Source organism: Morchella sextelata (genome assembly GCF_020137385.1).
Source record: "Morchella sextelata strain SCLS chromosome Unknown scls_19, whole genome shotgun sequence".
NCBI lineage: Eukaryota > Fungi > Ascomycota > Pezizomycetes > Pezizales > Morchellaceae > Morchella > Morchella sextelata.
The window spans coordinates 417,027-433,857 of NW_025408634.1; the positions used below are offsets into that span (position 1 = coordinate 417,027).

The window sequence follows — 16,831 nt, forward strand, 5'->3', positions numbered from 1 at the left end:
CGTAGCGAACCAAGTGGATGTCTCGGCCCCGAGTATTCCCCGTAACATCCACGAATCTTGAACATGTACCTGCCGAAATCAAACCCAGGAAATCACACCTTCAAGAAAAGCGAGATAGCTTTAGAGACCAATACTCATATCAGCTCACTCACATCATTAGGAGGGTTTTGTGAGGGTTCTCCGGACTACACTTAATTTTCCAGCAAGTACAAGCGCCAATTGATGTCACGAACACGGTGTTATTCTTCATACCGAGAGGGCCATGTGAGAGGCCTTCTACGGAAGTCAACGCCGTGTCCGTTATTTATATATGATCGTCTACTCTACGAAGACTTCGGGGAATCATTCGCTCGGAGCTGTCTCAATGTCAGCTTTCACAACTAATTCCACGCAACGCCGTCTATCCTTTGGGGATTCAAACCGATTACAGAAAATACAGCATGAGCTCTGCTCTACCAAGACAGTGGCGTTGGCTCTGGTGGGTGTAAAGGACATTGTATCTTTTCATGTTCCTGCTTTTAAACCTAGCTGCATCTCGCCATCATCAGATGTGGTGGCTCAGCTGCGGGACATCCCGGTCGATCTTTCCTGTTATCTGATAAAACAAGGCTGTGCAAGATTGTCAACAACCATCTTCGGTACTCGCTGAGGAATGTCGTTATTAACCCCGCAACCAGTCCGAGGTCCAATTTCTGACACCCCGTAGTAAGCAGAGCCTCCGTCGGAACTCGTCTAGAAACCGGGTTTATCGTGGAACTCCCGGTATTCCGGTCAATCAACCACAAATTAAATCGATCCGATCAAAAGGATTATGAGGTAGTGCCAATCCCGAACGTGCTTCACATTTGAGCTGCCCGCATTGATAAGGTAAAGGGCAATCGGCAGCGCGAGTTACACAGTGACACCGAAACGCCAGACGCGGTTCTCTTACACATTCGTTCCTGGAGCACTTGCAATTGGGGGGAGATTGCTTTTGTCGAAAATCTCCACTCTTGTCTTGTGGTTGTGGGAACAACCATCCGTTGCTACTAGATTGGATTTAGGTAACTATTTCAAAGCTCCTCTACTTGCTGTTTTAGTGTTTTAGAGCTTGATATATCCAGATCCATGTCTATCCTGCAACCCAAATTCTTCGTCACATCATGGCAGCTCCTCCTCGGAAACGTTCAGGATCATACGCACATGTTGTGACTACACTAGAGTTCATGCCTGCTCTATTGAGTCTGAAAAACATGTGAATCAACGGGGCAGGGCATTCTACTTGATTATCATAAAGATGGCCTCAGTTTCCAGAGGAGTGACGGTCACTTGTAAAGGAACAAGGATGCCCTATTTGGAGTACGCCTTGGAATCCCATCAAGCTCCTCACATGGGAATTCTCCAAGATTGCCATGGCTCATAGAAGTCCTAAGCTTGACTTCCAAGGGTGGTGTTTGACCATCTCTTGACCAGTGACCATGTTCCGGGAGGTCATCCTTGTTGACATGCTACAAGGAGCGTAGCGTAAATGCAATGCTTCGGAAGCAAGGTTGAAGCAACGGGATATGCCCCACACCATACACGGATCTTTGAACCGGGCGAATCCCCAACGTCAAGCCTGCAGACAGCCGATTCACAAAGTTATTTACCGCACGACAAGTGAAATTTATAGATTTTAATCAGCGTTCGAATCTCATGATTGGACGGTTGAGCAGTTTCACCGAGTTGAACGACCATGGAGAATTCACCCCAACTAGGCTACTTCTCTCGCAGCGGAACTTTCCTTAGATCTTGCAACACGGTTTTGATTCCCTTGAGATCCAGCGGGAGTGTGCCACATCTGTCATCTAGGGCGGTGTGACACCCATAACGTGCCTTGAGAGCGCCACTGATGAAACCTGGTGTTGTGATAACTGGTATGGCCCGCGATGTGCGACGTGCAAAATGTGAGGAGGAATCATTTCAGTACTGAAACTTATGCCAAAGTGTCTTACGAAGCAAGGTATGTAGCTTCCTCTTTTCTTATCCGACTTTTTTAGCCCTCTTGTAGGTACTCTAGGTTCAATGCATGGCGAATCAGAGTGAACCTCTCCTCGTGCGGATAGAGTACTCTAGGACCCTATCGCTCGATGCCCGATACTGGCCGCTCGACCTCACTAATATTATTCCGATCCGTTCATAAGGGACAAGAACTTGCTGTGAAAAGGATACAGCGGAACAATTCCTACCAGGTTGAGTGACTCGTTTGTTTTTCCTGGCTTCGAGCATTGTAAATCATGTAGCGGGACAACAGTCTTCACGAGCTTCGATGTTTCGAAACAAATTCTAGAACATCTAATTGCTCTAATTTCGGGTTGGTAGGTGCGAACGGTACATATGCCGGATCATCAACACGATTGGGCTTGGATCTTCAGTGTCAATCGTTTCTATTTGTTTATTGACATATTTTGGTTTTGGCTCCGTCCCAATGAACGGCAAACATCTCCGGCCATTCTCGGCTAGCCTTCTTCTTTCTGCAAAACTTCCATTTTCGGCTTTGTCCATCTGATGTTTGATTTCGCCTCTGGTTTTCTTTTACCTCCTTCGTCAAGGTGAAGGGGTGCCTGTTTTTCTTTTTTGAACCAGGTACCCAAAACATTCACTCGCCTAATTTTTTTTTTTTTTTTTTTTTTCGCTACCTGCAGCTGGGGGATATATGTAATAATATAAGAAAAGTCTTTGCTCTGGAGTACTGGTAGAACCAGAGCTACGGCAATGAAATATTTCACAGTAGGTACTAGAGGAAAAAGGGGGGGGGGGGTAGGAGGCCTAGATAATGACCCGATACAAACTCGCCCACAGGCAGACTAAAGAAGCCTGAGCTCTAGGAATCGGATCGGCCCTTTCTCTACTACTTTTTAAGGATTTCTCGTGTATCTCAATCGACCGACCGGGGCTAGCGATGCTTCGATTCATGGGTTGGTTGAATCTGCGGCACAAAGGTAAGCCTCATTCTAGCCCTAACCTGGCAATGGCAACACATGCCGAACGCCACCACAGTTCAGCCAGCCTCAGGAACAGGCACTCAGTTGTAACCAGGGAACGTCGTCAGTCATGAGCTATGTATGATTTCTAATAGAAGGGGAAGGGCTTCCTTTTTGGGCAAATATAGATTCATTAGAGTTTTGCTATGGTGACTACATGTACATGTAGTTTATCTTTCGTTCAAAATTCCAGAGTTCTCATTAGAAGTGTGGAACGTTTAGACCAGTACATGTAGTACATGTACTTGGCCATACAGACATGTGTAGCATTAGTAGTAGGCAGTGCGGTCAATAAATTCTAGGACACTAATCAAAAACCGAGAGAGGGGTGCTACAAACCGCATCCATCCATCCCTCCACCATCCACATCCATCGATCCCTCCATGCCACTTTCTTCTCCCCTGCCCGTTGACGCTCACGTTATATCGAGGTAGGTTTTAGCGTTGTGCACACTCGCCACAATTTTTATATTCGGGACTCCCCTTCTCTCTCTGAGTTGAATATATCCCGGAATTGGTGCAACGGGGATTTTGTCAAGCTGTCACCATAAGATACTGATTCATAGACGTCTAACATAGCATAGACAGATCACATACACTCATACTCACACTCACGCACTTGCACCCACGCACTCATCATTCACTCATTCACATTCTCACTCACATTCACACGCACACCAACATTACATACAGAAATAATTCCCCCTCCTACCTGCCTCCTGCACGTCGTCCTTGTTCGCAGAAAGTCCGTGCGACTATTGGGCTCAGTTCTTACAGGTGCATCTCTCTCTTGTTGAAATAATACCAATTTCTGGGTCCAGAAGAAAACTATTTTACGAAATCCCACCGCCTTTACCTCGCTCATCACTCAGGTGGGTTCCCACATGAAGTACTAGCTAGAATACCTCTTGGCATAGAGAAGAATCTCAATCAATAATCAACCAACCAATCAGTCTCAGCCACGGGAAACTCGACATCCTCGAGCTTCTTCTTCCATTGATTCATTTCCTTCTACATTTGCACATCTACCTTGGCTTGCTATACTGCTGCTGTTCCTGTAGCTTCACCTTACGTACTTTCTTACTTACCCACTGTGCACCAACATTTCCTATTCCGCACACGCATAGCAGCTCTACTCTCCATAGCACAATCCTTTTTTTATTTTCTCCTTCTTCAATCCTGGCTATCTACTTGTAAAATTCCGATAGAGGGAGCCCCGTTCTGAGAATACCCGGGACCAATTCCTCCTAACCATTCAACCATCCCCCGTCTACATCCCACATCCCACATCCCACATTCACATCTACACTTTTTGCTTGGGGTTCAGTCGGAGATTAGATTCGCCACCCTTGAATTGTCATTCACTAGTTGTCTAACCCGTTTCGCCCTGTGACATCTCAGTGTGGAGAGGGGCTCCGTTTCGATAGTTTGAAGTGAAGAATACGGAACAATACATCGATCCTAGACACCCGAAGGAAAAGAAACCTTTCTACTCCCGTTACCAGTGGATCGCCGGTAAATCTCCCCCCTCCCCTCTTCCCCTAATATCTTATTTCCACATCTCTGTAGAACTGCCCTGTGTCCCCTTCGACCTGCCCCATCCTTGAAGATCAATAAATCATCTGCCCCCATCACCCTCCCATTCTTTCTTCTCGAGCTTTGAAAGGAAGAAGGAGAGGGGATTGGCGAGTCAATTTATTCAGTGCTACTGCTCTACTCTCATCCAATTCCCGCCCTTTCAACCACACCCCCCTGAAAAAAACGTAAGACAGTTTTGTTATTATGTTGACACTCAGTGGTTGAGACATAAGACATAATCCTCTGTTTCTGACTCTCTCTGCCCTCTATTCCGACCCGTCAGTTCACCACGTTTGAGGCAATCCCGCCTGAAAAGAAGCCACCACGATTGTCTCGGAGGTAAAGAAGAGAGACAGAGATAGAGATTTAACTTGCACACAAGAGAAGAATTCCCACGATCAATTGCTACCTACTGCACCTTGCACACACACGCCATCACCAGATCCCACCCACCCACCCAACCTAATATTATAATCTAGCCTAGTCCACACTACATATACACACCGCGTACCGGTGTGATATATAAGCTCGGTACCAGCCGCCGGACTTATTCTTATTACCCCTCCTGCCTCTGATCCCCTTTCATTCCCCAGTACACCTTTTTATTTCTTTTTGATCGCCAAAAGACCACTCTTTTCTGTTATAATACATTAATTCTAGTTCTCGTTCTTTTTTTCCTTCTGTAGGTAAGCTACCACCATTGAACACTGCATTGAGTAACAACAACAAACCCGCCACTACTACTACTACTACTATTATCGTATATGATGAGGTAAAATGAAATTTACAATGTGATCAAGCCCTAACCGGTGTTTCGTTTTCTCCATAATACAGGTTTCGAATTTATCAAATACCAATGGGCGATGCGCAATTGTCTAGTGAACCCACGCGCAATCTGATAGTCTCCTCCACCCCATATCAAGCGGCGCCACAAGAGGAACACTTGGCTCCCGACCAACAATCTTCTGCTACTGTTACACCCGCATCTTCTACCACAGGCCGTTATCCATCTTCTTCCCAGACTTCTTCCGCAAATAGCAGCGCCATGGCTGCCCCAACAGTCCAGCAATCGCAGCATGCTGCACAGCAACCTCGATATACTCAACAGAGTTATATCCTAACTCCCTATGTTCAACAACGGGCAGCATCCATAGGCCATGGTGCTCCCCAGACGGTCTTCAATATGGCAAATATGCAACGTGCTTTGCCCGTCTACTCCCCACAACAGCAACAACAGCAACCGCAAGGAGCTCAGGCTCCCCCGCAAGCACCTCATAATCAGCAACAGCGTTTCCAAACTGGCCCCAGTCCGGCCACGGTCACTTACCAGCTACCACAACCAGTCCCACAATTCCAGAGTGGTGCTGGTGCCGCCGTTTCAGGTGGTGGTCAGTACTATCATGTACCTGCTTTTTCACCACCTTATTTCGATCACTATCCGCAACAACACTACATCCATACCTCAGCACCTCAAGGTCAGCAAGATCCCCAAAGTCAACAACAGCAGGGGACATTTTATACTGCCGGATATCCTCCCCAATATCCTCAATCCGCTGGCCCAACTCAATCGCATTTTGGGGCGCCGCCGTGGTTTGGGCAGCCTCAAACTAGCTACTATTATATTCCCCAGGTTTTTGCAAGCCCTCAGGTACCAGGCCAGCATATACCCCAAATATCATCGCAGCAGAATCAGCAGCAGCACACACCGACAGCATCTTATGGACGGCGACACAGTGTTCCAGCTCGAGGGTCTCCGCCAAAACGACGAGGTTCTGAGACTGATGCAGTTGCATTTGTCGGGTATAATGGGGTTCCCCACTGGGATAGGAATGTGGATGGGTATAGCTTCAGAAACTATGCGCAGCCTTCACGAGGCCCTTCTGGTCAGAATCACCCTTACCTAGCTGCATCTATTCCAATGTATCTTGAGCTTCCCCAGTCTAATAGCTCAGGAACAGCTTCAGGAGCGACAACAAATGTGACCACTCCGAACACCTTTGACATTGCATCTCCAAGCTCCCTTCATCCTGGGATGCCCCGTGGGCCGCCTAGGAAGCCAAAGCAGTCGGGGCACGCATTGTGGGTGGGAAATCTGCCTGCAGGGACGCGGGTAATGGACTTGAAAGAATACTTCTCGCGAGAAGCAAAAGATGATATTGAGAGTGTATTTTTGATCTCGAAGAGTAATTGCGCCTTTGTCAACTATAGAACAGAGCTTTCTTGTGCCCGGGCAATGGACCGTTTCCACGATTCAAGATTCCAGAATACACGTCTAGTTTGCCGATTGCGAAGAAGCTCAGCTGCGTCTACCGTTGGAGCAGCAACGCCATCACCGGATCCGCCCGCAGATCAATCGGCGCCAACAAGTACTAGCGGGGATGAGGGAAATAAAGACGGGGAAGAGGAAGAGGCGCCTGTAGAGATCAAGAGCCCCCCCATCGGCCCAGGAGGGGCGAGAGCTCCTTCAAGGGAGACAGGAAGGGACAGGATTTTCATCGTCAAGAGTTTGACTGTAGAAGATCTGGACTTGAGTGTCAGAAATGGCATCTGGGCGACGCAAAACCACAACGAAACTGCGCTAAATCACGCATTTGAGGTTTGTGGCAATGTCCTAGAACATTTACGTCATGTAGTACTAACTTTTGCCTCAAACAGACTGCGGACAACGTTTATCTGATATTCTCTGCGAATAAATCAGGAGAATATTACGGTTATGCTAGGATGACTTCTCCAATCCTGGATGATCCGTCCAACGTCATAGAATGGACGCCATCAACCCAGCAGATTGACGATCCAGATCTTCCAAAAGCGATCTACACCCCATCCACAGACAACGCGCCCCAGGGACGCATCATTGATGATTCGGCTCGGGGAACCATATTCTGGGAAGCATTAAGCGACGAAGAGGCCCCCGATAACACAAAGGAGAGCGATGAAAGTGGAGAAAAGTCAACTGTCGTCTCCAAATCCTGGGGTAAACCATTCAAAGTGGAGTGGATGTCGACTTCTAGAGTGCCTTTCTATCGCACAAGAGGGCTGCGGAATTTGTGGAACGCAAATCGGGAAGTTAAAATAGCGCGAGATGGGACAGAATTGGAGGAAACGGTTGGAAAGCGATTAATACAAATGTTCCATCGAAATAATGGTGGGGCAATACCGCCGGTTATGGCCGGAGGCCATGTTGGGTTGATGTTACCTCAGCATACACCTAACAGAGGAAACGCTGTTTCACATTGAAAGCGTACGCTATTGATACCGGTTTGGGTTTGCGGATAAAAGTTGGTAGTGGTTTATTAGGTGTGGGCAAGGATATCGAACTTTCCAGTCATTCTTTTATTTCCTTGCACCTCCATTATTTTTGGTTATCTGTCGTTTTAGAGACATGTACGGTGGTAGTGCACTTTCTTTATGTGACTGACGTCCAGGGTTGGATTTTAGTGGGTGTTAAGCGTGCGTGAACGAGTTGAACGAATTATGAAGTGATTTAAAAATGGAATTCAAGCATCTGCAGCGGGGTTTTCTTTGGTTGGAAGGGATAGGGGACGGATGGGATCTTTTTTTTGGTTTTTCGTTTGCTTTAGCTATGGCATGCTATTCTGATATCTCGTTTGTTTATGTTAGGTTTTTGGATTCTTCCAGACTCTCTTCTAGGGATCCTACCTTCATTTGGCCGATTATGAGTATTTCTTTCATTTGGAAAAGATACGCTTAATATCTTGTACGTCTTCAATTGAGTGGATGCGGCGGTGGGCCCAGTGGTGTTCATTGTGTATTCCTTAGCTCGTGATATCTACGGGCCAATTAATTTTAGTATTGTCACAGTTATTGTCACCCCTTGTGCTGGGGTTAGAACTTCTAAAGTTTCGGTTTGATGCAGCCTTTGTGAAGAATCCTTCGAGTGTGGTGTTCAAATTTCAATCCATCATAATGTGTGTGCGTACATGTATGTGTATGTATGGGTTTACTGGCTTACTAGCTCCTCCGAAGTAACTTGTGTAACAGCGGCCTACTTGGGTAGCCCTGGCTGGTACAGCAGGTAGATCGATAGAAGTTCACTTACGGGAGGCTTCGGAGGCCTGGAAGACTGATAGGTGGGCGGTACGATTTCGTGGATATGGAGGCATCGTCTTTTCTTCAACTACCGCGAGTTGAGCATGGGTCAACTGCATGTTGTATGTATTGGTGGTTCATCTGGTCTGATGAGGATGATCGATTGGTGATAATAGCCACTAATCGATGCTCTATCTCAATTTTTATCTCCCCCATGTCTAAAATCTGAGGTTTGATTTGGTTCTATGTCCGGTAACGGTTATAAGCAACAATTGGGGGACCTCAATGGTTTCCGCTGCTCGCCGCCGTCCACTCGATACTTCCTTTTCCCCCTCCTCGAGACTGGATGGACGGGACATCCCATATGACTGATCTGAGATATTCTTACCATCCTTTATCCTTCTTAGGAATGGAGTGTGGGCTTTCCTTCTCTTCCTCACTAGACCCCTGGAGGGTTGTGGCCACCGCCACCGATACAGGGTCCCGGTGCGGAATATACTTCCGTGCGCCGCGTGGCTGACCCTCTTCCGTTTTCCGTTCTTTCCCCATATCTCACATTTCAAGCCCCAGCGTGAGTTGTTTTGCTAGAGGTTTGCATCGTTGTTGTCGTCGTCGTGTCGAAGTTCTTGTGTTGACGTACTGGCGGCCATCTGTCTTATCCTAAGAATGCTACGATCACACTAGTCTACCTACCTAGCCACGCTTCCCTTCTTCTTTTCTCGAGGTTCCTAAGCTGCTTCCTTTACTTTATACCAATGTTATTTCTGAGGTTTAGTGTGAGGTGGTCAATCAGAAACGTCTCTCGGCTCTTTAACTCTTCCTCTCTGGGAATGACCAAGAACCAATTTTTCGACTACTACTGCTGCTGCTGCTGCTACTACTACTTCTGCTGATGCTAAAACTGTTACTGACACTAACACTACAGTGGCTGTCACTATTACTACTGCTAATTCATCTACTACGAGAAGACCTAATGATTGCTGATGATTCTGAAGCCTTCAATCAAGCGTGTTCGTTGAGACTCGAAGCGGGAAGGAGGCGGGGGCACTGGGTCGGGTGGATTCATATGGTTCAACAAAGATGCCTATGATCTGGACAGCTATCGACGCGAGAGCTCTAGAAGTAAAAGGTTGGGGAACTCTTCAGCACCCTGTTGTTTCCTTTCACTGACGTGACAGACAAAATACTTTCACAAAACGAAGGAGCAACCGAAGTAGTAGGAAAGACGTGATTGCTGGAGATGAGTTCTAACGATAGTTCAATAGGGGCCTTCTCCTCATTCTACTCGCCGTGATCTTCAAGATCTGGTTGTTTGTGGAACGACTTTCCAGATGCGTCTTCAGGCCCACAACAACCCCTTTGTCACAACAGTCCATTCGACTATCGTAAAGATTAACTTTCGGCGCTCTATTGTCCCAAAGTATCTTTGCCGTAACCAACGCACGTCTTTACAACACGAACTTTATACGAGAACCGAACTGATCAACCCCCAGTACTCCAGTTTAGGCCTCCAAATCAAAGCCGTGATCACCTCGACATCAATAAATTCATTTACCAACACGATACCATCCATATTCCTTTCCTCTCACGAGAAAGCTGCGCGTCACTTTTAATTTGAGTACTTTAGTAGCCCTAGTCTAGCGGCTAGCCCGGTTGATGGATTGGTTGAGGTGGATTAGTATTAAGAGAGTGCGGTAGAGTACAAATCATACGCAGTACGTCTAACCGTATTCCGAAAAGTTATTAAGCTAATACTTAAAACTGTCCTAGCACTATTTTATTATTCACCGCAGAAGAATAACTAAACAACCTGTCGCAGAGTTGAGACACAGGACTAAACCGTGCATGATGCTCTGGACCGCATCCGGAAGCGTTAAGAAGTGCGACCAAAATACTTCTTCTACACACAGGTCAATATGCAAATACAGGTCTATAAAAGCAAATGATCTTAGTTATTTGCGATCGTGGAGGCCCCCAATTCTTATCGCCAGAAGGGCAAATTATGTCGAGTGATATTTCATGATGCCGAGGCGCCCGGGGCTATGTCAACAGTGCAGGAATAGGGAAAACAAACAACTGACCTTAGGCAGCAGGCCAATACTCATTAAGTGGACATCTTCACACAATGAAATAAAGCAGTTCTTGCAGAATTGGACATCGGTTCGTTGTTTTTCGAGATTCTGGTTCGCTTACCGGGTGATTGGAATGTGTTTTCATACCCCTCTCTGTTTGTGAATCTGAAGAGATTCTAATAACCCCACGCTCAAAATTTCAACCACCAATGAACCAAAACAAGTCAATAGTTACAGTCAGGGATTTGTGGAGCTTTTACAGAATCTCTGGCGATCAAGCTAGTCGGACTCTAAGATAATATACTTACGCTTTTGACTGATAACTGAATTTGAACTAGAAATGTGGAAGACAGACGGATATACGACTTTGTACTCTGAGAACTGTGCACTTTATTTCATGATGAATGAACCCTTACGGGGTTATGATATGGTTTCTCGAAGACTACCAATCGGTCTACAGGTGCTGCTAGGTCTTCAATTGACGTTGAATTAAGGTTGTGGCTGGAATTACGGTCTCTTGGGTGCCAAGCTGAGCCAGCAATTTTTCCTTTTTTTGCTTCCTTCGCTTCCCTATTCCTGTTCTGTCGGAGTAATCTGCACGTGGGCACCCTTATATCTCGTTATTTGGATCTTCCCTACGAGTCTATTAACCTCGGATAACTGCTTAGGTCATTTGTGATATCCCCGCAGGGTCAGCTGTTGTAGCAATCGATGGATAGTCACTTGCATAGGAGATGCTGCTCAAAAAAGAAAGGAGTGGATCTCTCGGAATCAACCGGCACGGATCTGGTGTATACAATCGTCCCTTCTCAGATCTATGAAGCTCCCTTTGTTATGTATTTCAGAACTACCGCGCCACTTTCACCCCTATGCCTCGTTTCTAATTTCTTGTCACTCGATTAGCCTAATGCTCCTCGCTCGGCCGGGATCTCTGATGTTGTGCTCTACTCGAAAAACTGCACCCCTGTTTTGCAACAACAATGTTGATTGGATCCCCCTCGTAGCACCAAAATGCCTGACAAAATCGCTATCTCTCGTTTATGATTGAGTGGAATGAGAAAGTCGCCCTGCGGACTCTTTCCTGGTCACTCCAGCGCGGGAAACCTGAAAATATCATGTCAGTCTAACAGTCGTGGGTCTGTGTCTTCGGGCGTTCCTATATTGTGTTGGTTGGTATCGTGTCTTATACTGGAAAGATGACGTATGCCTATGATCGACTTCCTGATATTCAACATCTGATTACAGATTTCAAGATCAGAGAGGAATTCATAGATTTCAGTCTTCGAGTTTTCCTGTATCTATCCCTGTGTACTAGGCGGAAACGATATGGTATTTAATCCAAGTTGATTCCTATTTGTTTCATGTGACTGGTACCCGAAACCGTGCCAAAACGTACCATGCTTCGTAGTAATGTTAACCAGACGTGAGGTTGAAGGTTTTGGTATCTCCTAATATCTCTTAGTTCCAGGTCGGGCTACTGTTGAAACCTAATTCAAACATTATTAACTTGATCCATGGATCCAGTCATTTAACACGTGATGTGTACAACCCACCGCTAGACAAACTGAGAACCACCCCCAGTAAAGTGAGAAACAAACACTCGGAAACAAAAGAAAGAAAGAAAGAAAGAAAGAAAGCAACTCTCTAAATCCAGAAAAAAGAAATTCCGAAATTACATTCATAAAACTTTACCATCAACCCCATACATACATGTATTATCTTGCTGAAAACACAGATGAATTACTTGAGAATATGATTTTTATCTTACCGCCTAATACTTCCTACGTATTTGCCTTGGATTTATGCGGTCAATTGAGCTAGTCCGGGAATCCTAATGTTGTCTACCGTACTATCTGCATGATGCATAATAATCGTTTGGAAAGCTGCCCAAAGCTTGTAGTTACCTGGGCTCAACATCATTTGTCCTGGGCAGATATGCCCTAGAACCCGATAAACCTCCTAGCGGAGCCGTGCCTAACAATAACCCTACCTTATCGTTCTCGCCATTTCTCGGAAGCTTTCTTGCTTCTTCGCACTCCTTGATCTCGAGTAATCGTCTTCTGTAATCCCTTCCCCAAATCACCACTATCAATCCGGAATAGGATGAAAACGCATACAGAATTCCCCAAGCCAATGTCCAGCTAACCTTAGGCCCAATTCTACTGAGACAACCATCAATTTGCGCTTTGGGAGCCATGCGGCGCAGAGAATCTTTGTCCCAAGTTGCGGTAACTCGAACTGTTTTCTCCATACACCTTTCGACCAGGGAAGCGCGGAAGGTGAGGTAGAAGTAGATCCAAACGGCACTGGTGATCAGGAGGACGATAGAAACAAGCACCCATGAAACTGTGAAGAAAAGCGCTGCACTAGGAGATCTCTTTTTTTTTGGTCAGTGAAAAGTAAGCTTATGGACTTATTTTTTGCAGCGTACCCTCCATTTACCCCACATCAATTCCATCCCAAAGATGCACGAGGCTCCAAAGAAAACACCCCAAATAATCTGGCCAACCACAAGTACGAGGTTAAAATCCTTGTCTAGTCGCCGATTCTCTGCTTTAAATATTAGATAGATTGCCCGCACCAGAATATGTTAGAGTTGGAGGGAGATCATACGTATCACCCGATTTGTAGCCCAGAAAACTGCCACAAGAGCCATCATCATTCCAAACGTCAGAATAAACTTGACTGCAATATCCAATGGCGCCCCGAATGTAAGAAACCGCACCCATTTTCCATCTTTTTTAATTGATTTTTCACATTTCCGCCCTTCCACTCCCCCTTCTTCACAAGCCCTCTGTATGTTTGAACTATTCCTCGGAGGATCTGTAGGGTCGAAACCAATATATAAAGGTTTTCCAGCGTCGAGGTGTCTTTGAATTCTATTCCCTAAAGTCGCTGAAACAGTAGAGGAATGCCGTGTCGCGAGGATAGGTCGTGCTGGTGGTTGTGGAATTTCAGAGAGTTCAGCATATCGCTCACGCTTCTGACCAACGTTGAAAGAGATGTTTGAATTTAACATTGCAGTGGAAACGGACAGCGGTGTCGTCCGGGATGCTATCATGAAGCCAGCTTGGTTTCGTTGCAGAGAACCAGATAGAAATATGGAGAAGATAAAGGTGAGAAAGCGATTATGGAGCACAAAGAGGGAAGTGTGCTAGTGGGAAGAAAAATTGGTCGATAAACGGTTTCCCGTATATACGATGATAAATTGGGAGATGTTGATGTTCTTAAGATGCAGTACTAATAAAGAAGTAACCGATATATAGAATCGGAGTACCACTTTACTAGCTAAAACGAAAAGAACGTGGGGTGTAAGGAGTAGAGTTGACTGTCTCACGATAAGATATCGACTTTTGGGATGACGTGCCCGATCAAAATGAATGAAAGTCTGAGCAAATCCTCTCTCAGAATTTAGAAGCGACAGATAAAAAGCAAAGTCGAAGGGACCAAAGAGGAGACGCAGGAAGATGGGAGACGATAGGATTGGAGATGTATGGTATACGCGGCCTTAGTTTACCTACGACAACGTACATACACTTCAGACCGACCACGAGGAAAAGGTCAGGTAAATTGACTGGTAATGATTGTTCTAAGTAGATTGGGTTGATCGTGGTCGACACAAATATTGGAACTGTATGAGGATACAACTTTGAAACACTATATGATACGAGGCTCCTGAACAACGATGTCGGTCACGCGCATCACATATACATGTATGAACTTACCACAAAAGCACAGAATGACAGCTAGCCTAAATCCATCTGAATTAGCGAGTCGAAAACAATTCACGATTCATGTGAATTAAAGACGTTGTCTTTAAATTTGCACTTGTAGCCGTCGCCGTCCTATGTATTTAGCCTGTCAAATGTACAAACAGTTAAAAAGTACTTTGCATGCAAAACGCCCACGATTAAGATGTACTATATGTAACAACCCGAACCAATCGCTGAACCTTTAACAAAAATCTGCCACTTTCAAAAACATCGAAGACTTTAAACTCCCCACTCAATATACGTTGTTGCACTTCTGATGTACTCAATATACCCGTTGTCATATGTAGCTAGCTACAGGTACGGCAGCTACAGTCAACCAATCAAACCTCAATTGACCATTGAATTACAGGAAGCTCCTAGGGCGGAGGAGGAAAGCGATGATAGAAAAAATACGAAGACCTAAGTCCGTGCGGTTTGCCACATACTAATCTGCTAAGTGTAACAGTTATTTTGTTCGCAAATGGAGCATTGTGATTGGCCGAGGGCATAACCCTAGCCCTATTTTCAATTCCTGAGTCCGTACGGCGGCGCTTGAATGATCAAAACCAACCATTTTTGTTTTTATTCGGTAGATTTACGGGCCAATTGATTTAGAGGGGCGACGTCTTAGTTACAGTACCTAAGAAAATAAATCTACCAAAATACATGTAGTATATGGAGGGGATCAGGAGCTGATAAAGGTACACAAGTTCAAATCAACAGCGCTGTAGATAGGTGAGGCAACAATGTAGAGGACGTACCACAGCTGGGCAAGCGATATATTACATGTAGTGTAGCTATAATACTCTGGATGCGGGTTGACTTCACCCCCCACAAAATTTTGCAAGCTAGCTTAAAAAGTGAATACATATACTTACGTGTAGCCAAAGCAACCATAAAGTACATGTAATCACTATGAGCATGGGTTGGATGGCCTTTATATTACATGTACTTATATATCTCTTAACTGCGGTCGTTTAACTCTTACTTTGGTAACATTGCCAACCTGCACTACTTAACTGGGTTAGGGTTGGAAATCCCTGGTCTTTTCAATGATCATATGAGCAATGCTACTAATATATTTGAATTTCTTCCGCCTGTTCGAAAGAGTACAATAGTAGTAGTACGGGTAAAGAGAAAAGCCATTACTATGATGTCAGATTAGATTATTCTACGCGTAGATCCGCCTGTTAGCATATTCTACGCTTTTTCTCTTCAATAGTTTGAGGTAAACTCGGGAGGCCCCTTGGTCATGGAGACAGGCTTTGTAGTACTTCTGCATCTTGCCCAGATAATTTTTGATAATAAATTTCTTTAAAAGCACACACTTGTGTGGGACAATACGAAAATAAGTCATTACATGTAAATAATTGTTCTCGCTCGTCCAAAACAGGCTTGAGAAATCGAGTGAGCAGTTGTGACCCAACCCTGATCATGAACATGAAACGCTTTACATAACGAAATCTTTACCTATTCCTTGATACTATATTGCTATACAAATGGTGACTAATTGAGTGATAAAAAAAAACTAATGATATGTAGATGCATGATTGATGGCTGCAAATTTGGTGCTGGTTATCTAGGCGGCGCCTCCACGGACTCTACTACGAGTGGAAATGCATCAATTAGCACATTTTCCATACAAATTTTGGGAAAAGGCATAAGTAAATGTGCTTACAGGGGTACATCTGTTGGAAATGTGTACTTTTATCCTTTTACATCCCTTTTACTGTGGCATTTCCTGTGTCCTTTCCCACTATAGACCCCGGGATCCAATTTATGTCCTTTTTGTGTCCATCTACCGTCCATCTACTGTCTATTTACTGTCCATTGGCTGTTCCTTTTCCAAAGGTCGATCTCCCGGATCCCATTTATGTCCCTTTTGTATCCATTTACTGTCCCTTTTGGATGCATTTATTGTCCGTTTTCGCTAGATCCCTTTTTGTGACTTATCCTCCCTTTTCGATCCCTTTAATATTTTTTTAAAAATTACCACATATATTCCTGGCCCTATAGGTGTTCCAAAACGGTCATCTACATCAATTCAGCTAGTATAATTGATATAGTCCTACCTGTGTTAGCCTAAGGTAAGAGGTTCAACCCTTATCTAGATATATTTTTCGGTTTTTTTTGTCAAAATTCGGTTGAGGGAATGGGATAATTAATGGATATAAATTGGGTGTAAAGTCGTCCTATTGCACTTAAAACTAATTTCCGTGCCTTTTCCCCCGGTGCATAGTGACACTGAATTACATGTAAATAATCAATAATTTCTACCACGCGATTTAATTATTTCTACCATACAGTTCCGATGTATTTCCCAACGACTTCCCCACACAACCTTTGATGCATTTCCTGATGCATTTCCACTCGTAGTA

At 45.0% G+C, this 16,831-nt stretch overlaps 2 protein-coding genes across 2 annotated transcripts; one reads left to right on the forward strand and one right to left on the reverse strand.

Annotated features, from left to right (window-relative positions):
* Positions 1–5,435: 5,435 nt before the first annotated feature.
* On the forward strand, positions 5,436–7,816 carry H6S33_005017 (uncharacterized protein; the record flags this gene model as incomplete). The annotated part of the gene is made up of 3 exons (XM_044836358.1): positions 5,436–6,462; positions 6,538–7,175; positions 7,235–7,816. 3 exons carry the CDS (start codon positions 5,436–5,438, stop codon positions 7,814–7,816), a joined length of 2,247 nt encoding a protein of 748 aa, XP_044690230.1.
* A 4,785-nt stretch (positions 7,817–12,601) lies between these two features.
* H6S33_005018 (uncharacterized protein) lies at positions 12,602–13,720 on the reverse strand (the record flags this gene model as incomplete). The annotated part of the gene is made up of 3 exons (XM_044836359.1): positions 12,602–13,078; positions 13,133–13,251; positions 13,315–13,720. 3 exons carry the CDS (start codon positions 13,718–13,720, stop codon positions 12,602–12,604), a joined length of 1,002 nt encoding a protein of 333 aa, XP_044690231.1.
* Positions 13,721–16,831: the final 3,111 nt, after the last annotated feature.